The sequence below is a fragment of the Heliconius melpomene genome, chromosome 10, assembly GCF_056956725.1.
Source record: "Heliconius melpomene rosina isolate 202511_hmr_F chromosome 10, ASM5695672v1, whole genome shotgun sequence".
In the NCBI taxonomy this organism is placed as follows: Eukaryota; Metazoa; Arthropoda; class Insecta; order Lepidoptera; family Nymphalidae; genus Heliconius; species Heliconius melpomene.
The window spans coordinates 17,769,734-17,797,386 of NC_140398.1; the positions used below are offsets into that span (position 1 = coordinate 17,769,734).

The 27,653-nt window shown below is 33.8% G+C and overlaps 1 protein-coding gene across 5 annotated transcripts in view; it reads right to left on the reverse strand.

The window, feature by feature from the left end:
• The window catches only part of LOC146536040 (uncharacterized), a 98,302-nt gene that overhangs the window by 7,580 nt on the left and 63,069 nt on the right, over positions 1-27,653 (reverse strand). For 3 of the 5 annotated variants that reach the window (XM_085190657.1, XM_085190661.1, XM_085190658.1), the window contains 12 exons: positions 25,985-26,087; positions 25,349-25,483; positions 23,887-24,004; positions 23,477-23,607; positions 22,220-23,241; positions 21,918-22,135; positions 21,284-21,454; positions 20,634-20,785; positions 20,119-20,274; positions 18,693-18,983; positions 18,233-18,351; positions 17,940-18,078 (listed from right to left, as the gene is read on the reverse strand). In XM_085190657.1, the coding sequence (XP_085046783.1) occupies positions 17,940-18,078; positions 18,233-18,351; positions 18,693-18,983; positions 20,119-20,274; positions 20,634-20,785; positions 21,284-21,454; positions 21,918-22,135; positions 22,220-23,241; positions 23,477-23,607; positions 23,887-24,004; positions 25,349-25,483; positions 25,985-26,068 (2,736 nt within the window). In that variant the 5' untranslated portion in view covers positions 26,069-26,087. The remainder of the gene's footprint in view (positions 1-17,939; positions 18,079-18,232; positions 18,352-18,692; positions 18,984-20,118; positions 20,275-20,633; positions 20,786-21,283; positions 21,455-21,917; positions 22,136-22,219; positions 23,242-23,476; positions 23,608-23,886; positions 24,005-25,348; positions 25,484-25,984; positions 26,088-27,653) is intronic. The other 2 variants (XM_085190660.1, XM_085190662.1) reach the window with 1 other exon arrangement.

Genomic DNA, 27,653 nt, shown 5'->3' on the forward strand with positions numbered 1-27,653 from the left:
AATGAATAGGAATCGAACCCATAACCTGTCACGTTTACAGTCACACGCTTGTGTGTTCTTCATAGAATCTATGGATCTTTATAAAATTTAAACTGAATATGACTATTCTTAAGCTTATTATGACATACTCTTTTCTGAATTTTAGAAAAACATTTTTGTCTCGAGCTCACTTATATACCCATGAATTGTCACCAACCAAAACAATATATTGTGAGTGCATATCTAAATAATAAGTATTATCCTATGCTAAAAGTTATAAATAATTAATATAGTGAAACACCGTTCATAATAATAAAAACCATCAAGTTGATGTGAAAATACTCTTACAATTAAATTAGCCTATACCAAAAAAAAAACCAACATAATACAAAATATTCAATTGTTAACAATATAAAGTTTTATTAGGCGGTTTCGAGAGTAAAAGTAACAGACGAACATTCAGAGCGTGTGAAACGGGATGCGGAATAGCTAATGTCTTTAAGAAATAGAAGAATGGCTTGTGTTTTAACCGCAAAGTATTTTACACTATTTTACTAAGCCCAGCTTTTGCCTGCGGCTTCGTCTTTGTCGACCACAATCTGGAAGGAGTCATTTATGACACACTAAGTGCCCAACTGACCTCAGGATTACAATGAAACGATTAACGCGATGTAATGTTGCCTATGCGTGGATTCTATTTCCAAAATTAGTGAACTGATTTTGGTGAGAATTGAACTGTTTTTCCAAAGTTGGAATATAACTGATAGAAATCAGAGAAGAGTCATCTCGATATCACTTAGTCCAAGAATTGGTGGAAAAACATACATACATATTACATATATAAAACTTAGGTAAAATATGTTTACTATTTTATTATGATAATCATGTTTAAGCTTTTCCTAGTCAAACGTTAAGAAGACTATATAAAAATGCAGTTTTCCTTAGTAGTAGCAAATAGACAGTTATTTATAATATTTTATTATTCATACAATATTATGTAAAATCGTTACAATATCATATTTTAGGTTAGATTATTGCACGCTTTGCAAGTAGGTAATATGGAAATATATATAGTAATATGTGGATGGGGAAATCAATGGATTGTAATTTAATATTATATCATTTTTAACTACAGTAGAGTGAGGCCGTAGTGGCGCAACGGCATAGTTTCTGAATATTAACACTACGATCATGGGTACGATTCTTATTTCCTTCTCGGGAAAATTAATTATTTTTATTTCCTCGCTCTAGTAATCAGACAAAGGTAGTGCACACAACACTACAACATGTAGTGTTGAAAATGATGTTATGCATGCGACGGAGTGTTCTAACACTGGGTTCCTTCGGGCTGGCTTGAAAAAAATCTCTGACAATAATTCAATTAGGTGACAAGGTTTTATTATAAAATTTATTTAGTAGTAAACAAACGAACCCTTCAAAGTTCCGACTCAGATCTGATTATTATTCAGTGAAAGTTATTAGACCGAAATAGGTACATACGGTAAGTCTAATTTACCATCTTTAGAAAGTGTGACGGCATTATATGTAAATGTTAGCTAAAGTTTAACTAGAAACTGTAATAAAATCTATTATTATGCTAATATTATAAATTTGGTCGAAAGCGGTTATCTCGAGAACTACTGAGTCTTCAATGTATAGATTGTTTTTAAATGAAATTGTTTTTATAACACGACAGTGATATAGATTGGTAAATAAATAATTGCGTAGTTCGAGCGGGCGAATCCGAAAACAAAGTGATAGTGGCATACAGACAGAGAAAACGAATTTCGAAGAATTGCGTTTTTACCCATTCGGGTACAGAACCCTAAAAAGCGTGTGTTTGATTTTATAAAATTGTATTACCAGTTGTTTTATGGTAAATGATTTATCGAGTAATGTAACGATTGCAAGATTCTAATCTCACGCATCCTTTTTACGTAACACGACCTTACATTTGAATCATTTTTCGTAACAACTTTACTTTTAACGATTGCATTTACATTTATTTAATAACTATAAAGTCAATATAATTATGTTTCGATATAAATTAAACTTAAATGCATTATCATCAGTTGAGGACGTAGCTGAATCGGTAAGTACCTAACACGACGATTGTCAGTTTGATTCTCTCAACTTCTTTCGTGTGCTCGTTATGGAAACGTGACATTGCCCAAGTTATTTTGTGCTCAACTGGCACGCTCAGTACGGCATAATAAAAGAACTGAATTGAGTTCGATTCTCACTGAGAGGACTGCTAATATTGGCCAATTTGCACTAAGCTTTCTCTATCTCATAGAAATATATAATTATAGAGATATTAATTATAGAGAACCAGGATATTTTTTTATAATTTATATATGAAAAACTACAATAATTTCATTCAACTCATATTCTTTGAGTTCCCAACCAATGAACAGGTACTACAGCTTTATCTGATACACGTCACTGCAATATCAACGTGTACTGTATTAGATTTTTATCTTCAATTTGTGTACTTGGACTATTTTTTGTGTTGACAAGTAATTTAAAATATTTTAACAAGAGGACTAACAGGCATTCATTTGAGATCATCGTGGCGCAGTGGCACAGTATGATGGTTGCGGGTTCGATTACCACTGGAGGGTATGAATTATTTTTATTTCCCCGCTCTGATAAGATAAACCGAGGCATTGAGCTTTGCAACTCAACAAGTAATTTAGATATAGAAAATAAAGCACATACAGGAAGATCACTGAAGTAAAAATACAAAATATTTTTTTTAACATTTACTCGGGTAAGAGTCAAACCTAGAACCACGGCGATACTGTTCACGACCTATACATGCCAATAGCGTCACTATGACGTCATTACAATAGTATTAACAAAGAAAAACAAATAAACATAGATCTTGCTATAGTATTTTCTTATTATATCCTGTTATTTGTTTACTTCATAATCTTAACAACAAATATCTGACTGTATTCAATGGTTTTAATTTTAAAACAGAATTGTATATATGATTGTACGGTGTTAAGTTTCCCCATTTCCCATTCAACACGCAATGATAAGACATTGGTGGCGTCAACTTAACACCGTGCTTTGTCTATCATGGCATGGGAATACAAAAACTATAAAGAATCTAGAACCATCGCATTTCACAGGCAACCACTGTGCCGCGATTACCTAAATTACTACAAAATTACAACTTTTATTTAAAAGGCCGGGTTTTTATGAACACATTGTTTTCGTGTTTCAAGCACGCTCGTTCACTTAAAGCTTAGTTATTCGAACGCATGTAACACGCGACATCCGATGAAGCATTACTATAGGATGGACGTGACGATAATTGACTCACCTGCCTTGTAATGCTGATGGAGAAGTAGGTTCTATTCTTTAAAGATTATTTATGTGTAAAGACGTTTAACATTAATATTATATGTTTATATTTCAAGTATCTTCCTTATTTTGTGTACTACATAATATGTCTAGTAGTGTCAACATACACATACATTTTAAAATTTAGTTCAAGTAGGTACTCTTAGGCAATCAAAATATTACTTGTTTGTTCGAAGCAAATGGAAAACAAGGTGCTTAAGTAAGTCTCAGGTGTCGCCAAGCATTGCGTGATGGTCGTCATAGCAAACAACACGAAGGGCACCACCGCTTGTTCAAGCTAAATTTCCTTAATTTTCTTTTTATTTGTTTTTTATTTTCCAATTAGCATTTTAGGCGTAACGACGAATATTAAGACATTCTACGCAGAATCTGGTCCCGAATTTAATATTAAATGTCTCTAATGTCTAATTTTGACTATAAGTGTATTAAACGCTCTCAACTGTGAGATCGATCTCAAGATACCATTTTCATTCATAATTTTAAATATTATAGTTAAAGTAAGTACTATATGAGTAAGTACAATACTTTAATTATATAAAATATTCATTTGTTTAATTCATACTGTTATAACAAATTTGGCATGATCCGGTCGTAAATCAATCTATATCAAACAATTTAGACCTACTCACATCTATATATATAAAATCGAAAGGTCACTCACTCACCACGAAATCTCAGAAACTACATATGCTAGGAATCTCAAATTTTGCATAGGAGTTACTTAAAGGACGTAGGTGCTCGCTAAGACGGGAATTTGCAATATTCGACTTCTAAGGGGTTGTTTTTGGGGTCGAAAGTTTGTATGAAACTACGTTACTACAAATGCTAGGAGTCTCAAATTTTGCATAGACGTCACTACGGCGTAGTCATGGAGACAGAAATTAATAATAACATAGTTCACGCGGGTGAAACCGCGAGCGGGCCGCTAGTATTTATATAAAATTCGTAAAGGCGTAGCTTGCATATTCTTTCTGACAGTAATGATTGTAAGTTAATTTCCGATTATATGACGTAAAAATATGCGATTCCTTTTCGTAGCTTCCCGCATTTAGCAGGGTAGGCAGAGGGAATTAGTGTTAAGGTACACATTACCCACCTATATAGTTAGGTTCCTATTGAATAATATAAGTAGAATGAAATCACTCACAAGTACTATAATAATTAAACGTTTATTAAAAACACAAAGAACCATTATTATACGGAGAGCGCTCTTCAATAGAGCTTTCGCAACTTAGCCTAGTTATGATTACGTCCTCCATTGTTTGTTGCTTAATACTTTTGTAATTAACACGCGAAAAATAGTTTTTGACTCAGTAAATATATTATATAGAACTATATAGAACTAGTCGTAGTAACTGTATTGCCGTAAAATTTTCGAGAAATCCTCACTAAATGTTTGTCTATACCCCCTAACTCACCTTACATGCTAAATTTCATTTAAATTATTTTTCAGTCTAGTATTTTCGTCTCTGAATTATGTGTTAGTCATAAGAAAAGATTTTTAACCAAGTAAAATAAATTTGAACGGCAAAATTTTTACTATTGGTGCATGTGTAATATAATATTTCATTAAAAAACCTAAAAAATAACGAAAAACCAAAACGCTTTAAATTCGGAGTCATAAATTATAACCTCTGAAGAGTTTCACTTTTCAGGAACCTGGTTCCATCATCAGACCAGCTCGATGATACCATAATATTTAATAAAAAACGTGCTTTTAAGCTGATTTTGATAATATTTTTAAATTATTATCGCAATATTTTCAACATTTTGCATAATTTCGTCGTGACATTGAAATGCGAGTAATATTTTAAAACAATCAACCGCGGGCCTTAGTTGGCTGTCGAACGCTATTGTTATTGAACACTAAAGGTGTCATTGGTATGCGTCAATAAATTATAATTAACGGCGGTATAAGCAATCCGGTCAGCTCCCTATAGAGCGTGGTTAAACTTAAGTAGGCAAATTAACTGATACGGATTTGAACCCTCACTTATTAGATAATGTATTTTTAGGTATTTTCTAGTCTATTAAATGTACGTGGGAAAAGGAGTGTTTTAACATTAGGTTCCCTTGGCCTACCAGGAATATAGGGAAAAAGCGTGTAGCATAAAAAACAAGAACGAATGAACGAAGAATAATACTTCTATTTTACACAAGTTTCACAAGTTTCTTTCCTTCAACCCCGTTATACAAACACAGCATTTGGAGCGCCTCAGCTTGCACAGGTGCGCCAGTGTCACAGCAGTCGGTAAATACACTCGCGCCTTCGAGAATTCATCGAACCTATCGATTATTTGGTTGATACTATTCATTATATACTACGTATAGAATTTTTATGGTAATATGTAAATATTAGTTCAGACCTGCTTGTCGCATTTCTTTAGATATGTAGAAAGAATCTATACATTTTAATATTATAAAGCCTGTAAGTTTGTTTTGTTTGATTCAACATGCTTATCTCAGGAACTACAGGACAGTCTATTTGCCGAGTAAGGCTATATTAAATGACGAATACGAGTGATATAACAGTGAAAATTGTTTTAAAAATGGGAGACATTGATTGCATCCTATATAGCACCGCAAGCAACTAAATAAGATTGGACAATTTTATTTCAGCTTCACGCTTCCAGGTCTTGCAGGTCTTGCGTATTAAGTGACGGTACTCAACGCCGCGTATTTCCATTTCCTTCCAGAACGAATTTTGGCGACAAGACAAAGTTTAGCCTGGAGTTCTGTCATTCACGGAATGTTTCAGAAATTGGGAAGTGCGCGGAGAAGTCTCTTTAAAATGCACACTAATACGCCTCCACCGACCAAGCCCCTCTCTCCAACTAAAGAAATTTAAAAGTAAACTAGTACTTATCACCTTTCACTGGTTCAATAAAATTTTGCTCTCAAATTTTTATGCGTCCTTCTTAAATGTCTTTGATTCGGTACGTCACTAGCTAAACGGCGTTCCGCTATGAAAACTACACCCACTGTCGCACAGATGTATCTAAACGTTCGTAACTGTCGAGACTCGAGTTATTATCGCGTTAAATGTCTATTCTTTAATTGCTTGTGATTTGGTGCGCGAGTAATGAATCTACGTTTTATGTTTTGTTTACAGTTATGGAAACGTATGCTGCGTTATTATAATGAAAATGGAACCTACAAAAGTCGTGTTTATAATCAGACTCTTAGATAATATTTATATATTCATTATTAATATTGTAAAGGTAAAGAGTTTGTTTGGTTGAACGCGCTATACTCAGGAACTATTGGTTCCAATTTTTTTTTTTGTTAGATAACTGATGTCGAGCAAAGTTATGGGGCTATATTACAGCATGTTAATTATTTCGATTTAACTCATTGTGAATGCTTTACCTCGTGATATGTCATACACAATTCTTAGATATTTTTATTGGAGAACGCGGGCGAAGCCGTGAGAAAAGAACTATCAAAGTATAAAGTAGCTTATATTACCAAATGGGTGCGGTTACCAGTTAAAATTTAAATTCTTACGTAATTGACTCTAAAGTTATGAATATACAATAAAGATGTTACAAATGATGAGCTTATTAAAGTATATTACGTAAGAGATCCCATTGAGGCCGGTAGTGGCGCAGGGGCACAAGCGTGTGACTGTGAACGCGACAGGATATGGGTTCGATGTCCACTCGAGGAAATGAAATACCTATTTAATGTTGAAAGGCGTTGAGTTGTATTGACATTGTATTTTCGAATCTGATGAAATAAAAAGGAGAGTGAGTACAATATTAGTAATCAATTATAATGTATAATTTAATTAGAAGTACCTGAAATAGTTATTAAAGTTATTTTTTGACTTCAGTAGTATCTCACATATAGAACCTAGTGTTAGAGCACTACGTTCCTCATGCACCGCTAAAATTTAAATATCGTTCGCTACACTATGACGGCAATACATTTAATAAATAAAATAAAGATAAATCTCGATGTCTAGAGAGTTTTATATTAAAACGTGACATCAGAGAAAATCTTCGCGTCAAGGTCGGTTAGGTTAGGTAGAACTGCCGAAATCATGCAAAAAAATAACTTAAAAAATATAAGTGTGTATGTTCAGTCCAATCTTTCGTTGCATGGAGTTAAGTCCCGCCAGTGAATAAGCAATGTCTTGACAAATAAAACATTAAGTTCTCTATGCATAACTTTGCTGAATCTAGGAACCCAGGATTTCATTCATTTGAGTGGACATCGAACCCATATCCTGTCGCGTTTACAGTCACACGCGTGCACCTCTCCGCCACGACTGGCCTTATTAAGGTTTATGGCAGACATTAAAAATATTATTGTGCTATATGATAGTAAGAGTATAATTTTTTAAATTATTTTTTTAAATTTAATTGTTCCTCCTTTTTTAATGACCTTGAATTATGTTTATTTTGTTTCGTTTTACTAACGTTGTTTTGGTTTAAAGTAATATATGCAAACATTTATTGCGAATTAAATTGAGCCTTAAAATTTTATCTAAAAAAATATTGTTGTTAAAAATATTGAAGGGTTCAAGGCTTAAATTTGAGAGTATTGTTTTTTTTTTTGCAGTCGTCATCGTCCTTTGACGTTTAGTTAAGTATAATGACAAAAGATATATTTTTTCAGCTTGTACCCCGCATGTAGCAGGATAGGCAGAGGGAATGTATTTTCCTAATACTAAAATACTCCGCTCCCCACTTACCGCCGAATTCTGGTGGCATAGTGGCGTAACTCAACGTCTCGCATTGCCTCGACACCAGAGCAAAAAATGAACATATTTAATATTTCATTTTCTTGAGTCAGGGATTCAAACCCACAACCTGTCGCGTTTATAGTTCGCATTTTACAGTCACACGCGTGTGCCCTTGCGCCACGACTGGCCTCATGACATCTGCTGTTAATAAAAGTTAATTTAAAAAAAAAAAAAAAAAGAACACAAAATCAAGAACAGAGAACGTATGTAGATACATCGAATTTATAGGTTCGCATAAGTGCCTTTGCTACTATATTTTAATCTTTGAAGCAGAGTGGCTCAGAGGAACAGAGTCTGAAATCCAACTGTAACCGTAACGAGTCAGTATGGGTTTAACTCTTACTCCGGGAAGGAATTATTTTCATTTTCCTCTTCGAAAACTGGGCGGTGTTCCCCATACTGGGCTATACGCGTGATACGGCGTGAAGCTTCCATCAACCTTCGTCTATTGTCCCTTTTCTAACAATTATTCAGTTCATACTCTATTTATTCGTAGATGTGTCGATAAAAAATGCATTTACAGATCAGTCGGCCAGCCGAGCGTGGACGACCAGCGGTGACATCAGCGGCAAGGCCGTCCGCTGTCACAATAGTATGCAATATAAACTAATGTATACCATTAAGATAATATATATAGATATTCGTATATTATATACACAGATATTTATATGTGTATATATATATATATATATATATATATATATATATATATATATATATATATGAGGCCGTTGCGGCGCAGGGGGGCAAGACTAACAACCACAGTTGTGTGTTCGATTTCCACACAAAAGAGTGAAATATAAATATTTCGCTTCAACGCTCTTGTAACTTTACACGCAATACCTCAAGAATTCGGCAGAAATTGGGAAACGGAAGTGTCTTAATGGGGAACTTAGGGTTAACACATTCTGTTCAAAATAGACCAAGACACGAATTACTTTTTATTTTTTTATCTTCCGGAAGCACTTCCGCGGTGAAAACAAGCCGAGTGTGAAATAATATTAAAGGGCATTGTTGTAAATGCTATAAAAATTAGCAAGACCCGTGAGTACCTACTACTTTGAATTATCACCAATTTATTACCCGTGACGTTAATTGTTTTAGATATGTTAATTTATAGTTTATTTTACATTTTTTGAGTAAAATTGTTCATGATTTAGCGCAATTGAAAGTAATTTTATCTCTTATAGCACGTTAGACAGGGAACCTAGTTAATACCCCCTTCTCGACTGGAGGCCCAGGTTTTGAATTTTCAAGTCATTACGTGATGAGTGGCGGAACTCAACACCGCACTCTGTCTCGTTACCCGAGCAAAGGTATAAAAATATTTTATTCCCCTGACTTCTTCTTCTCTAATGGAATCCACATTTACAGCCACGACGGCCTCAATTAGTATAACACAAACAAATCGTAGATTTTTAATATAATAATAGTATGAGCACATATCATATTATACCTACTTACATAAACAAAAGTTTAAAATTTCTTATAGAAATGTAAAGGTTATAAAAGTATCAAGAAAATAAAGGACGAAGACACTTTTAGTAATGTTTAATATACATACAAAGTGCTTTTTTATTAACATATAAATTTTACATGGTAACTTGTAATACCAGTTTAAATAGGTATGTGTTTGAACTTATTGATTAAAATCTAAGGGGGTTGTGGCGCAGTGGAACAGCGTCTGAATGTAAACGCGATTGTGTTATGGGTTCGACCGCCATCCGCTCGGGGAATAATCAAAATTTAATAATTTAATTTCCGCCCTCTTGCAGACAACGACAGAAAGAGCTAGAGCGAGGAAACGTACATAATTAATTGTCCCGATTGGGAGTCGAAGCCGCAACTGTCACGTTTACGAGCATAACTGTGCTATTGCACCATTGCTTTGATATAATTTTGTACTTTAATTCGATAACTGAAAAATGGAGACTTGAGTCACCTATCTATAACCTCTCTAAGCTTATCCCATACAACGCGGAAGATAGCTCTACAAAAGATATAAAAGATTATTTTAAAGGTACATAATAGTTAAATAGAAAGTTATTACGCTAAACCTTTTTGCCATCTAATTACATAAATTACAATACACCTCGACACTCAAGACGGTGCTAATGCGAGTTCTCTACTTGCTTTTATATATGTAGGTAAATTGTTATCTAACTATATGATGTAGTGAATAGTTACCCGACTGCGAAGCCCAAAAGAAGGGTTGTATGTATATATGTCTGTTCTTTTGTTCCGTTGTAACTGTAAAATTAGTGTACCGATCTTAATAAATGATATGTCGTTGAATTTGTCTTGATGCAAGTGTTAATGGATATATATGAACTTAGTTTATGCAGTCGGGTGTTTTACTACTATTAGCTTGGATTTTTTTACTATTATTACTTAGGAAGTAATTTTTTAATCATAATAATTATCATCAATGATACAGGGTGAGTCATATTGAACTTTCCGGTTTTGGAAGGACGTTGCACGAAGAAGGGAAGGAGTAGAAGGGTGGGGATGGTGTCATTAGACGCGCCATGACATGCAGTTTTAGTGTGAGAAATGGCTTGGTCGGGACAACATCGTGCGTTCGTAGTTGAAGAGTTTATTAAAAATGGCGGCTCCGTGATCACAACACAGCGTGCGTTCCGTTTACATTTTGCTATTGGTCGACGTGATCCCATTCCCACTGGACCAACAATCAGAAATTGGGTATCAAATTTTAGAGCAACAAGATGGTGCTACAGCCCATACATCCAGGCGTTCAATGGAAATCCTGCGACAAATGTTTCCCGGTCATCTCATTTCTTTGCGAGGTGACGTTGGGTGGCCGCCGAGATCACCTGATTTAACCCCCTGCGATTTCTTTCTCTGGGGTTACCTGAAGGAAAAGGTGTACACGCATCGTCCCCGAACCATCGATGAACTGAAGGCTGCAATCACGGAAGAAATCAATGCTATTCCGCTGAATATGACTCGACGAGTAATGGACAACTTCCGGGAAAGGCTTCAGCAGTGTGTGGTCAATGGAGGTAGACATTTACAGGATATCATTTTTAAAACCAACTAAATTAAAACTGCATGTTATGTGCTTTCAAACAATAAAATATTTTTTACTGCATGTCGCTTTGTTTTTAATACACACCTTATTGAAATCGGAAAGTTCAATATGACTCACCCTGTATATGATTTTTTTGAGAGCTAACATAAAGAAACTCCGTTTTGTTCTTGCTTTCTGCACTCTCCAACTAAACATAGACTACATAGTACATTGTAAATATCAATAGATAAACATCAATATTATAAATACTATAAATATTAAACGTCCATTAAATAAGATTTGATCCCACGACCCACCTACAGTCAAACACATTCCAATGCATTACCATGAGTACGGCGCCAATACATTTATGTAATAACTAATAGGTAATGATATATTGTAGTAAACATTAATTTCCAAACAACTCAACGTGACCGTTAGCAATGACGTGCGCATGCGCAAGCTAGTGTTAGTTATTTAATATAATCATAATAATAATATAAATTAACTAACAATATAAGTTAAAGTAAATGACCCGTCGTGACTCAAGGGCTCGGTTCGATTCCCAATCGGGGGAATGATATATTTAATATTTTTATTTCCTGGCTCCTGGTACCGAGACACAACCGAAGATTGAGTAACGCCACTTAACACGCAATGGTTTAAGAATTTGGTGAAAAGTGGGAAGCGTGTTATAAATAATTATTTTTAAATTATTATCACTTCCTATATCTTAAAAAATTGTGAGGGAAAGAGACTTACTTATCACTCTTACTTATAACTTATCAGTAGTTCCTCTGACTTTGAGTCCTCCTCGCGTTTAAGCAGACACGTCCTAACTGCGCCACTATGAATGAAATTATCACAATAAATTATGTTTATTTTAGATTCACGCTGTGTCATGCTCATAGCAGGGTGGCCAGAGGTCACCTGGTAACCTAGTGTTAAGACACTCCACTCCCATGAAGTCTTTTCTGTTCTACACTTTCCGCCGAATTTTCCAGGCATTGTATGCTAAGTGGTGGTGCTTGACGCCTTGCTTTGCCTTGTTATCAGAGAGAGGAAATGAAAACATTAAATATTTCATTATTCCTAGTGGGCATCGAACCTATAATCTGTCGCATTTATAGCCGCACATTTGTGCCCCTGCGCCACTACGCCCCCACATTTATATACACTTATCACGAAATTATAAGGAAAGAGCGTTATAAGTTAGCAGTAAGAAAAAAAACTACTTAATATCACTATCATTCCTAAAAAAATAATTGAAAATAAAATGTTTTACATACTATATGGACATAAATAAATTCAAAAAAGCCAAAAAACGAAACAAATACATACCAATAAATTATTCACTTATATACAAAAAGAAACTAAATAATAAATAACATTCAAATAAGTAATAATTAGTGGACAGGTGCGCTCGACGCACTACCTCGTACTCGAGTGATGTACAGACAAGGAGGCGACGACGCGAACCTTTGTTTATTGTTTTTTATTTTATTTGTACATGTCACTCATATTCCGCATATAGCAGTATATTGAGCTGGTCTGATGATGAAGATAGGACCTGAAAAGTGGAACTCTTTAGAGGTAACTAATAAACTGCTCGAGTTTAGAGTCAATTATTAATGTCTCCGAGTACATTGCACTATAAAACTCCGTTTTCCATTTCCCTAAGCCGGCAGACGAAATATTTCACACACTCGCGTAGGAACCGTCGACCATGGAACCCAAAACCATCGCACTCACAGCCAGACACTTGTTCGCTGGGCCAGGACAACCTCAATTAGATAACGGAACGGAAGTAATTATTTTTTGCAATTTATTAATTGTAATAACACTACAACGAAGTTATAAGGAACAAGAATATATCACATGTTTTATCAATTACAAAAAAAATCTGAGTATTTCCTATTTATAAATATGTATTTTAAAAGTGTTCCTTAGGATTATTGATATATTGAGATTTGAACGTAATGACAATTGTTCTGACATAATGCTTCCTATGCTTCGAGTGTGGTGGCGAGGCGAATTGGGGAAGGCCTATGTCTAGCAGTGGACAAAAGATGGCTGTTAATGATGATGTTGATGATGAATGCTTCCTAACCGTCAAAGGCCATATCTACAACGCACAGGTGAAATTATTCTAGTTCAAAAGTTGAATTTTGATCTGTAAGTATCACCTTTTTAAATGTTTCTTTAGCCTCAAGGTTTATTCTCCTAAACCGTTGACTGGGTCGTAATTTTTCAATGTCATCTAAAGGTACCCCTTTTGGACCATAACATCGCAAAATCTTCTAAATTAAATTAAAGGTACTTTATTATAAACGAGTTATATACTTGTTTTCGATGAAACACTTTCCACGAGTATAAACGAGTTAAGTGAGATTCGGTTCAAAATAAATATCAATAATAATATGTACATAACTTAAGGTTTAACAAATAATAGCAGACTTTCGGTAGGGATATTAGTTTGAATTAATTATATATAACAAGGATTGTTTAGTATTTTAGTAACTTTGATAGACTTTTTATGATAATTGACTTATAGAAATGACGAGAGTGAAGCATTTACAAGGGGCCTTCAACCTATATTTGTATCACACGTCCCAGGTGTACTCTGAACTCTTCGCCTTTCAACTCGATAGACACAGTAAATGTTCAAAATGATAGAATACTAAGAAGTCCCTTCTATTTACTCGGAACCTAAACAATGTAGTTGTACATTCAATTTCCACTCCGAAAAAGGCATTGCACAACAATGGAGAATCGAGAAATCTTCAATAAAAATTGATGTAAGTGAAATTAAATTCCTATAATTTTATTACGTAACCTAATAAAAGCGTGTTTAAATGTCCATTTAGTTAAATCCTTTCGAAGAAAAACAAACATTTAAAAAAAACTACGAAACAAAATTAGGAATTCTGTGATGTACGCCATAATTTACTGTATGAGGAAATATCTCATACCTCATATGACTACCGTTGCATATTAATGACGTGAAATCCGTAAATATTTGGAAATATTAACATAATAATGTTGGTTTGTTTGTATATTCAAGACATTCACATGAAATAATACGAGTGTAAAAGTTACTACCGATTCCTAAGGGCTTTGCTTTTTATCTTGAGATATTTTCTTTTGTTTCGCGTTTTACCCGCAACAGGATAGCCCGAGCTTCTTTCACGTCGTCCACTATCATCAAACTCTTCATACATACTCTCAGAAGGTTCCTTATACTTTTATATGATCATGATAAAAATGAGTTCTCGAAGGTTAATTCTAGTCTAATCCTGCCTCACTTATGGCTTAATCTTGCTTCATAAATCTTTTTTGACAATTTTTCGTCACTAATTCTCTCGAAGTACCCACGCCTGGCCATATTTTTTAATTTTTTTTTAATTAAAACAATAAGAAAAATAAAGATTACACTAAAGAAAAAACAAATCTTATTACTCACTACTAAAAGCAATATTTAAAAATGTATACAAAGATTGCGGATGCGGATTTTTGTAGAGTTCATTCGTTTAATTACACGGAAGGTATGAAGTTAGGAAATTCGATTTAAACTGAGCCAAACTCAACACTAATTATATAACTATATAATGCATAATACGAATATATGCTTATTATGTAAGAATTTTTCCTCTAGTGGCGTATTTACGATGTCTATTTTTGTAGCTTCACGCTATAATAAATATTTAAACATGTATGCGGAAAGGTAGAGGAAGCCTATTGCTAAGACACTCCGTTTCCCATGCAACGATAAATTTCTGAGATTTTCTTCGAAATTTCAATGAGTTCTGCATTGAAGAATAGAACCCACAACGGTCGTGTTTACTACGCTGCGCTATGAAGACCTCTTTTGGTCTCACTGATTTATATTTATATTTGATTTATATTTCATTTGTACGAAGTGTTTTTTACTCTGGTAAGAGAGCGTGTGGACTGCTAAGAGAAACGAGATGAACTAATTAATTTTAGCGAGAAAATATTTGTAAACTGTTACAATATTCATTTTTATGTTTTCTAAAGTTTGCTTTTATTAGTATAAAATTAAAGGGGATTTAAAGTTTGGAAAACAGAAAAATCTCTTTTCGCAAATTATAAATCCACTTAAAGCTATTTTTTATCAACGCACTAGGCCTTATCAGATCATAGAAATATAAATAATATAAATAAAACAAAATGCCATCATACGTACGCACACACACATCCACACACGCACACACGTCCACACACACATACACACATCCACACACGCAAACTCACACACCACATATAAACATCATGCACATGCACTCTAATAATGTTTTGTTTATTGTATACCTTTTTATTTTATTTTTTCTTTTAATTAATTAATTTTTAATACTATTATTGCATGCTTTTTTAATTATTAGTTTTTATCATTTGTTATATTTTAAAGTTTTTCCTTTTTTCTTTTTTTTTTTTTGTAATTGATCATACTAATTTATGAATGGATGCTTGTGAGGCGGGCGTTAATAACTGCCACACAGTTTACAACTAATGCGGTTATTATCGTTATAAATTGTTTTTTTTTTGTAATTAATTTCTTATAAGAAACATTAAATCTAGACTGAGCATGAAGTAAGAATTCGATGCGAGGTCGTATATCGAAGTATGTAAACAAAAGCCTAAGCTGAAAACACGGCACGGTCGTGATATTTAGAACGCAATTATCTTTGTACAATAGACGATTTGTTTGGAATACTAAGTGCATGTTAAATTAAGCTATCACACACGAAAAATGATATCGAAATGATGTCTACCTAGTCATTCTTTTTTTTTCACGTTTTTTCTTGCGTTTAGCTTAGAAGGCAGAGTGGATGACATATTACGTTTTTAATGTTAGAGATCGTAATTTTTGTATAACAGAGCGGGGAAATTAAAATAATTTAAATTACATTCTCTTGAGCTAGGAGCGAAGCCAGAACCGCCTCGTTAGACTTTATGCCACTGCGCCACGATATATTAGATTTCAAAAAACTTATTTATTTATACGTAATGAACGTCGTAAAATTAGCTTGTAGGTTTATTTTATTAGCATTTCGGGGATTGAAGTATTTCCAATTTCTTGTTCTCGTAAGAAGACAAAATGAGGCTGCCACTCAATGCGCAATGTCTCGAAATTGAGCAGTGCGTGGGGAATAAAATGTCTTAACGCTAGGTTCCCTTCCCCTTGTCTTTCCCTTGGGATACAGCGCGAGTCAATTTTTTTAACACTGTGCTAAGATCATAGTGTACTTTTAACCCTGCTAAAGGAAGAACCTTAACGTCATTCAAAAATTAGATAAAACCAAACATTGTTGATACAGTCAAAGCTAAAATACAAAAACACAACAAAACAGTCCGGAAGCTGTTAATTGTTGCTACCGTGAGAACGACGAGTGAGAAAATTAAGGTGATTTTGTAATATCTTGTTACATTAGCACCTTTATTGTTTGAGATTGGCTTATAACATTTAGAAATTGCGGATAAGAGTGTAAAAGGTGGTAAATTAATCCCATCATGTCATATAATATCATTGGGAACATGATAGCATTGTATGTAACTTAAAAAAACAAATAAAACACACACATCACATTTACCCCTAGTGAGGAACCCACAGAGAACGGAGCGCCAAACGTTAAGGTCTCTACAAATTACTTTCGAGGTGAAATGTCCACTGGAGACTGGTATCCACTGGCGGTGAGGAGTCCACTATCATCAACCTACACAAATAAAAGCCGTTCAGAGGGTCCTCATGCTTTTTACTTGTTCTTCCTCCAGTGTCATATTTCATTTTTATATGACGTATATTCTTATCATCAGCTGCGCAGGTTTAAATCTCGCAACGTTTAAGTTATTCTACAATATTTTCAATTTTTACTTTCGAATATCATTTTATTTTTTTATAAAAATATATTTAAATAATTTCTTTATCAAGAATTTCTTTATCTTTATCAATTAATTCAACATCACTGTGTCTCAGTTAACACATGCTTGGTGGACGCTGACGATCGATGATCCTAGGTTCGAATTACATTAAAAAATATATACATTGTAGCTACATATACAGTATTTGTTTCAACACATAATATCTCAAAATAGATTGAAAGTGTGAAAACAGAGTAACGTAAAAGAATAACTAGTTTTTATTTTAGAACTCTTTAGACAAAAAAATATTAAGAATAGATTTAGATTGTGACGGTAATTTTAGCGCGTGATGAACACATAAAGAAACAATACTGTGTGACTTATTAGTAAACTGTCATGGACACGGCATTGGAAATACGCAAATAGCACGACTTATTATATTTAAAATAATAACTAAAAGTTAATGTTTGTGGTTATATTTAAATAGAAAATTATAAAGTTATGTTTATTTTTAGAGTTCGGTGGTAAGTGGGTAACGGAAGTGTCTTAATGGGAACGGAGTGCCTTAACACTAGGTTCCTAGGTTCCTTCTGTCTACCCTGCTGTGTGCGGGATACAGCGTGAAACAAAAAAAACTTTAATTTAACCAATCTAACTGTATTTTAAATATAGATTAAATACTATATTGTTATGAGGCATTGCAAGAGGTATTGCTTACAACTATGATTTACCGATCTACAAATGCAAGACGAAAAAAATAGTACAAAAAAAAACATAACTTTATAACCCACATAAGAGTGGATGGATAGGCTATTGCCCAGACTCATCAGGTCAGGCTCTCATCAGGCAGCTACGAAACATTTGCTGTAGTGCACTAATGGTGCATAAGATGAGATTTTTTTAATGAATGAAATCATTACTCACTGAGGAAACAGGCTCCACCCGAGCGGGCACAGCGCGCGCGATGTCGGGGGACGCAGAACGCTCCCGTTCTCTCATTTCGCCCGCGAGAGCTGCCCGCGCCGCACGCGCCGACGCCTCTAGGCAACCACTTGATTTACTCCTAAAAGGTGAGTTAGGCATTACTAAATCATTAAATTAAATAAAGGTGAACTAGGCAAAATTATTCTTTTCAATTAGAACTAGTAGTTCCTAAGATTAGTGCGTTCACTCAAATAAACTGTTCAGCTTTACAATAATAGTAAATATATACACACCTAATAGGCCTCTCAACTGTTCCTAGCATGGACATCGGTTGGTCAGGTGCTGGTGGAAGGTACATCACATGACCTCCCCACTTCAGAAATGAGCTTTGCCATCGGTTCTCTTCTGGACACTAAGGAATAATTCATATATTCATATATTAATGTTATAGAATAAAATATGTATCATATAAAAAAATATATAATATTTTTATGATGGTAGTGGTTCTTACACGATTGCTATGCTAATAGCTGTTTATGTAAAAAGTATAGAGTAAGAAGTTTACTTAGAATTAACAATATTTTATTCAATTTGTTCTTTTTCAAAGAATAGAATCATATTCCATGGTACTATAAAAATGCTTACAATGTTAATTTCATAGATAGTTCACTTGAGGGAATGAAATATTTAATAGTTTCATTTAGCCTCCAGAATTCGGTGGACATGCAAATTTGGTACATGCAAATAAATTACCTTTTCCGAAATCAATGACGGTTCCTCCTTGCCAATATCTTCAGATACCTTCGTTCTCAACGGCTGGTGGTACAACAGAGGGTTGCTCAAAGAATTTGGGGCAGATTTTGTCAGAAACCAATTTTGTTCTGGTTCCTCTAACATGGGTTCGTGTTCTATATCGAACCTTCTGGAACCCAAAGCTGCACCTAAAGCCCCAGATACAGATTTCCTTAGTTTCTGTAGACTGTTGAAACCCTGCTGTAACTGTTTCCCCTGAAAACATTCGTAGAAGCACGACACTCCTTTAAACTATGTGGGATTGGTTTTGTTCTTTTCATTGGCTGATGAGGAATAAGGATAAAATATTTCTTATAATTTACTAAATGCTATTGCATGTATTAAAATTTTAAATATTAAAGAAATGAATCGAATGGAATATTTATGAAGGAATAAGGTAGAAGAATATTAGAAAGTGCGAATCAGACAGATTATAATACTGGGGGAGGAAAAACAGTTAAATATAAACAGAAATGAAATATCAAGACACAATATGACAAAATGTATAAGTAAGAAGTTGTGTTTAGGTTGTGTTATTGGATGTTATTTAATATAAGATGCAAGGCATATAATAAAAATTAAGATTTAATTTTCAAACACCACTCACTCGTTTGATGTATCTAAGAATCATTTAGTGAAAACCTGCAATACTAATCAATTAATGCAGCAAAATAAATTATTAATTCATCTTATAATAACATTTTTAACTTTTTTAGAATCATGACCAATTTTAATATTTTTTATTTGTCTATGCATTTATTGCTCTTACAATTACGATTTAGAAACATGAACTTTAGAAACGAATATACTATTCAATAGGAGCCAGCCTAGTTTAGTGTTAATGAAGCAGAAGTTAAAATTGTGTAAGACTTTATTTAAAAAAAATGATATAGGTATATTAAATTATATTGCATTTAGAAGCGAAGCAGAGTGAATAAAGAGAAAGTATTAAGAAATACACATGCACTTGCAGAATACTTCACTAAATGTGCGATTGATTTTATCGTTAATCCTCCTCAGAAGTGTACCCGGGAGGTCAGAGTTAGTTTGTTAGTCACTATGTGTTCTACTGTGATAAGTTATCATTCTTTATTTGTTCTATTTCAGAGATGAATGTAAAAATGTTATTTCAATATGTCTTAAAATTAAGAATATAATGAATTATTATGTTAAATAGAACAAAAAAATATTTTTAAATAGTTGTTGAATATCAAAAAAAAATCCTATAACTTATACATCTCTCATCTCTCTGTAATCATGAAATATAAAATAACTTTAAAATAGTAAATACAACAAAGAATAATTAAGTTAAAAAATTAAAACATTTTCACATTCACCCCTAAAAATTCTAACATCCCGAGTACATGTCACGTTAAGCCCCACTCACTTTGTCATCGCGGGGCAGACTGAGGCTGAAGGGCGCGCCGGGATTGTACGTAGTATATGCTGGAAAGGAAGCAACGCCGGCTGGGAGAGGCTCGTGTGTACCATCTGAACTACTGTCCCCTAAGTCCTGTTGTGGAGTCCATGCCGCTTCCACTGCCTGTAATTTTTCTTGGAAATTAATATTTTTGTTAATTATTAGTTATATTTTTCATTCCTCTGGTAACAAGACAACAAACGAAATATGAGTAGATATTATTCTTATGGAGTGCTCAAATAATCAGTTTAATCAACACAAAGGGAAGGGTAAGAACAATAAAAAAAAACTCTAATCAATTAGACCCTTAGCGCTTTACATAAGAATGTCAGTCCTACAGAAGTCCATCTCCGGCGCGGTAGGAGATATTGCCGAGAAGAGCTCTTTTAAAAATAATTTCACAATAAATATATGACAAATGAATATCCACACAATATTAAGAACCATGAATTAGTAGTTTTTATAAAATTAGATTTTCTTACATGTCCAGGTGAGTCTATCCTATGATCACTGTGTCCGTGGTCACCAGATATACCGGAGTCTCCGGATTTATCAGCAGATTGTTCTGACCGCGGTGATGATTCTGGAGACAAATCTGCTGACATCTTCGTTTCTATTGCTAGGGGTTGGGTTTCTGAAATTAAAGAAATAGTTTTACATTAATTTTCATTAGTGGAATACGTACACATGTTGAAGGTGGTTAAATATGAGGACTTAGATAAAAATGTTCTCATCTATACACCAGTTACATTATAAAGTAACAAAAATATTTATTAAATTACTGAGCTTACATTCAATCTTATTTGTATATGTATATTAAAAAAGATAGAAATAAATAAAAACACATTTATTTAAGTAAAAAGACATACAAACACGACAGGTTGTTAGTTTAGTAACCACTCAATGGCGGAAAACAGTGATCGGAGTGTCATAGCACTTGGTTCTCTTTGCCTACCCTGCTTACGTAAAGTAAGTAGTTACGTAAATCACAAAAAAACACTTTTGCAAATAATAAATAAGTTGGTAGAAAATGTTAAGACACTCCTTTCCCCACTTTTCGACGAATTGTTGAGTGGCGTAATACAACGCCGTTAAATAATTTTAATATTGTTTTAAAATGATATCAACTTACCAGCAATATGAGCATCCAAGCTAGCTAATTGTCTCCAAGCGGCTGTCGGAGAGAATCTTGCACTGTTAGGCATTTTCTTCGGCAAAGTAGGTCGAAGTCTTAAAGCAATGCCCAAAGAACCTTCAGACCCTTCCTCTGAGCCATCTGATGATAACGCTGATTCTGATGATACTGTAATTTTAATAATTATTCTGAAATATATGTCTTAGTTATAACAATACTATGAGTATTTTCAAAAATAATGTTACTTTGATTGACATACAAAATTAAATAAAATCCTGTATTGAAGAATGAATAATTATTAATATATCGGAGATTTCCTATATTTTTTTAAAATCTATAAATCACGAATATAATGAAATCAAAACAAAATAATTAATTTCGTTTTAAAATTTAATCTTTTCATATTGTAATTATTATTATACATATTATTTTTATCCTTTGATTAATATTTTTTTAATTCTTTGATTAATAAAAAAAAATATTTTTTGTTAATAAATCCAAAAAAATATAATTTTTCAACGTCATACATAAAGCATAATTCAGTTTTCAGCTTTTAAATGAAAAATTATATTTTGTAACTTACAGATTTTAAAAGTTTATATGTAACTTATAGAAATAATAAGTTACTTACGATTTCTTTTACAATCTTGCTTAAACTTCTCATTAAATTTATCCATTTCATCTTCTTCATGGTAGCCAAGAAGCTTCTTTTCAATCAGATGGAAGTTGGTGAACTCCTCAATGATGGGGCTGCCCAGACCTGGAAAGTCCTTCAAATGATCTTGAGGTTCAGATTTCTTACTTTCTATCATACCGAAGTAGAACTGTTTTGATGGGACTGGCCTCTCTCTGAAATTTTAAGAAAAAAATAAATATTAAATAGATATAAAATTTATCATATACTTATATCAAACACTTATCAAAAATACTTACTTTTCTGGAGCTGCTTTATGAATTTCCTTCTTTCTCGTCGGTGAATGTTCTGGTGTAGACTCCTTTCCTGAAGCTTGTCCTCTGTCGGTCATCAATTTCTTATTTTCTTTACTCCCTGATTTATAATTTACACCACTTTTAATTTTATTATTCTGTATCTTTTCATTGACTCGACACAATGGCCGCCTGGCATTGATCGGCTTAGAATCTGGTTGACTCATTTTAGGACTAGGTTCCTTGACTTTCGGTGTCACCGGCTTCGATGGGTTTGGTTTTCGTGTTTTATCGATTTGACTAGTATTTTCGCTTATATTTAATTTATTTCCTAATTCTTTCCTTATCCTACTGGTCGCCTTCTTGAGTTCTTCTTGAAATTCATCTTTTTCTTCGTTACTTTTGTTCAGTAACGAAGGAAGTGATTTTCTCAAAGGCTGATTTCTCTGGCCTAATGGGCTCAGTTTGTTAGTCAACTCCTCGCCGAGAGCTTTAGTTCTCTTTTCATGTAAAGCTCTAGGTGATTCGTTCTCCCTTTCACTCGTTGTAAGTGTATCATCAAAAGTCTTCTCTCTTCGTAGTATTGGTTGATCATTCTTGAATCTTTCAGAATATCTGAAATTTTTGTTGAGCAAAGGCGTCTTCCACGCTTCACTCTCATTAGTTTTTGATGTTTTTGCTCTACATCCACTCACTCTGTCCGTCCGTGTTTTTCGATAATCCTGTTTGCCTTGAAGTAATCGTTCCTCCTTTTGCAAAGAAGTCGAGCTTTGCACCATATCTTTACTATCAACATAGCTGACACACTGTTCTTTATCTTTACAAGGTGATTTGTATCTTCTTCCGAAGTGGTCGTTTAAGTCTAGTGACTTGAAATCAGTGTAGCTGTTTTTGTAAACAGGTATCTTTGAATCTATATGACCATTTAATTTTTTGGTTTCGTTTCTTGTCCTGAACAGTCTTAGTTTGCGTTGAGGTTCTAGTTTCGAGTTTCCTTCACTGGAATCTGGCGATGAACCCTCTCTTAACTGAAATGATAAATATATATTTTATATTAACCAGGATGTTAGATAGGTTGCTAGTAGGATTTTTGATTGAAAATTGTTATATTATCATCATTTAGAGTGCATCATGGTGCAGCAAAAGAGCATTGTGTCGAAAATTGGGACGTGGCCAACAAGCATTTAATACTATCTATCTATCTATCTGGCTACACTGCCACGTATGAATAAGATTTTTTATATATGTAAGTATAATACTTACATGATTGCTAGGTGGTTGGGGTGCTTTATATTTCTTACGAAAATGTTTGTTATTATTAGTTCTTGTCTTTTGCTGCTCTTCTTCTATCCGTAGATCTGGTTCAGATCCAAATCTTTTATTCAAGCTGTTTGCTGAAATATAAAATCATTATTATTATTATTATTATTATGTGTTTTTACAAAGTCATCTTGGTAAAGTTGTGCGTTCAATTAGTGAATTGAGGAATGGTTTTATCGAGGATTGTACGTTTGCTTTGGTAAGCAAGGTTCGGAGTTGATTTCCGCAACTCATCACGTAATGTGTCAAATTCGGGCACAAATTTTAGCACTGCTATATGTAGGACGGATCGTGCATTCTACAACATTAACATTTAACCAAACAATTATAAGTTTAAAATCTGTATGACTTACAATCATTATGCCTAAAATCCAAGTTAGTGTGTGATCTATGCAAAGGATCGCGTTCTCTAGATCTGATCTCACTCTCTCCGCCGCCTCCCGCTGACCTCGATCTGTACACGTTGGAATGCTGCAATAGAGATGTTTATAATGTTTTATTACGTTTTTAATATGTGGTAAGAGAGGCAGGGGGAGAACTCTCGGGGGAATTAATTATTTTCATTACCTCGCCCTGAGTGCAAGACCAAGCGCGGCGTTGAGTTTCGCCATTCGCCACAAAATATTCCAAAAATTAAAGAAATGTTTTAGTACTAGGTTCCCCTTGCCTCATCTGCTATACGTGGGATACAAATGGTTTTCAATATTACTTAATATCCTTTGTACGTTGACACACTCAATTAACAATGTTCTCAAATGCAAGCTAGCAAGCTAGCTGCAAGTGCAGTCTTTGAACTAAATGTTTAGATAACAATTACAGTATTCTTGAGGGCTTTAAGTAAGATAAACAAGTATAAAAATATTAATCTTAACATCAAATAAAAAAATAAATAAATAGTAAATTTAACTATTTAAATAATAAAATATATGAATAATATTGCCATTTTTACATAACAAAGTGAAAGCAGCAATCGATACTTTTATGTTCCAATTCAAGTGTTCATTTCCGTGGGAGTAAACGTTATGTACATTACATATGTACATATGTATGTAACATCCGCGTATTTCTTAGTCTTCTTCTTGACAATTTTTACAGATAATGATAATTAAAAGAAAACATAGAAAATAGAGTCTAAACGTGACTATTGTATGTTCGATTCGCACTTGACGACGACGGAGCGAATTATTTTCAGTTTCTCGAGTTATTTTCAGTAACTAGACATAGCACGGCGTTGAATTCCGCTACTCAAACGCAATATCTCGAGAGTCGGGCGTAGGGTAGGATCGGCGTGTCGTAATACTACGGTACAGTGTTAAGAAATATAAAAATGGTTTTTTTTTAAATTTAATAATCCATAATTCTATAGAGTTAACATTAAAATATATTTTATGTAACATCAATAATGAAAAACTAAAGAAAAGTCCTTTTCAAAGCTCGCGACTGAGAGCTTTACGAGCTTATTGTCTAAGTCCACGTTATAAAGCTCATTATATTGATTGAATTTATTATCACTGTTATCACTGCTTTTTGTACTATAATATAGAGACGTCCTTATTTGATGGGATAATGGGTTTGATTTTTAATTATAAGCTTAATAGTCTATTAATTTATAATTGAAAATAAATAATGCTTATTTTTTACATATCTTAATCGCATTATTTTCAAATTCCTTTAGAATCATACGAAATGAAAGTTAACATAATGAAATATCAAAACAGCGGGTATATTGTGAAAAGTGAAATGAAATTGAAATTGAGGGAAAAGTGGAAAATATATATACGGTAAATGACTGAAAACACTATTTGAATTTCTTACCACATGTCCATGAGGTATTCTACTCTCTTGGAGCAGAGATCCAGGTCGTCTCCCGCTGATGGTGCCACCTGAATGTAGTATAGCGCCATTGTCTGTACTACGAAGACGCGGTGACTCAGTTAGTGATGGTAGTACCTGTAAATTAAGTGTAGATAAGTATAATTAAAGGAACATAAACATATTTAGAAATATATAAAAATTTGACCATAGCTCGACTCGAACCGAAAGTGTGTAAATAACATTTAAAAATATTAACCTACCTATCGCTAATTAAATTTATATAAGTGTTAAAAACGCATTAAAATAGAAACTATAAATTAAATAGATGAGGTTAAGGTTTCAAAGGCCATTAACAATCCATTGATGGAAAATTTATTTAAATAATAATATGTCTTTTTGACAAAACATTTCGCTTCTGCTACTTACAAGGTAGACTAGCTAGCAAGGTCTGACCGCATTCGCGATGGTTGTAGGTTCGATTGAAAGAAATGAAATATTTTCATTTCATAGCTATATATAAAACAAAGTGTGGTAGTGAATTTTGGCACTGAACATGTATTATTTCGAATTCGGGCGGAAAGAAAAAAAACTTCTGCAGTAGGATTTTTTTGTAAAAATCAGTGTGATGTTTTTTACCTTAGGCGCTAGTCTTAGCGGCTCGTGAGGCAGAGTGTGCGCGCGGCGGGCGCGCGGCTCGGGCTGGCTGCCCGCCTGGCCCATGCTGGCGCTGCTAGTGCATCTGTAATATATATGAAATCCTATATTAGTAGTGTTTTTTTATTTTGTTATGTTAGAACAATTCGTTACCCAAAACTAAGTCTGGACTTTATAGTGAAAAAGGTAGTCAGTTTTTCCTGTTTCTGTAGGAATTTCGAGGTCGAGAGAACTAACCTAACCTACTTGTATGCCAAATTTCTATTTTTTAAGTCCAGTACAGACTGTCATTCGTACTTTGTAACGGAATAGTAACATGGTAGTTAGTAAAGGAAGATTTTTAGTTGAATCTATGAATTAAAGTCAATTTAGATGAATTATATTTTAAAGTCAAAATAATACCCACGTTTGCACATTCAAAGTGTGGTAATCTATAGCATAGTTGTTTTACCCCACAAATGGAAAAAAAAAAAAATAAAAAAGATATAAGCAAACCTAAATAATTTCTAATTACATCATATAAATACATATGTATACAAGTTTCTAATACATTAAACCTTTCTCCAATTAGTTTGCTCCTGAGCCCTCCCATAAATCAAACGAGCATTAAAATTATAATAACTCGTTCTAAGACCCCACATGAAGTTAACTACTACAAGTAAATTTATTAAATTATTTAAAATGGAACGCCTATTGTGTAGGGAGTTCGAATCCCACTCGCGAAACGCATATATTTGAATTGATTTGTAAATTCTGCGGTCTGTTTAAGTCAATTGCGGTGTTGGGTTACGCTATTTATAGTCAAACATTTTTTTTGGAGACAAGATAATGTCAAGATAAAGATAAATTTATATTTAAGACGTAATTTTTACTATTCGTATTAGACAAAATGCGATGTTCAGTTACGTTACATACTCTTATTACTGTAGCTCTGTGTATCAACACATAAGAGACATAAGAGTATGTAGCATTCGCTATGTACAGTTAGAATAAAAAGTAAGACTTATTATATTTATTATTTATTTCACGTTAAGTTACACTAGGTTCCCTGTGCCTACCTGCTATATGCGGGATACAGCGTGATGCTAAACAAAGTAACAATCGTAAAAAAAAACAAAATGTCAGTCAATATATTTCGTATGGCTATCGGCATATTTATACAGTGGAAACCCACGCGTTGCGTGACCTAACTACCAATACGGTAGTGTCAAGGTCGCTGCGCCGGCGCAGGTGTGCCAACATATAGACATTGCATACAGTTAGCAGGATATGGGATGCATAATAGTGAGCGGGATAGGATTGTAATTTATTTTAATTACACGCCGTATCACGCATAAAGCAGGGTAGCCAAATAGAATTTAGAGCTAAACCACTCCGATCCCCTTTCCGAAATATTGCATGCTGAATGGCGAAACTTAATGCCACCATTTGTCTTATTACCATAGAGATGAAATGACAATGTTAAATAATTAATTAACCGAGCAGAAATTGAACCCACAACCGTCGCGCTTGGCGCACGTGCCACTGCTCCAGGACGGTTTTAGCCAAACCAATTTCTTCAGCTTTACAATATTTAAACATAATATAATATCAGTGGAAAACTAAATGAAACCCCGGCCAGTACTGACAGCCCGTGATGAGTGTTATTAAC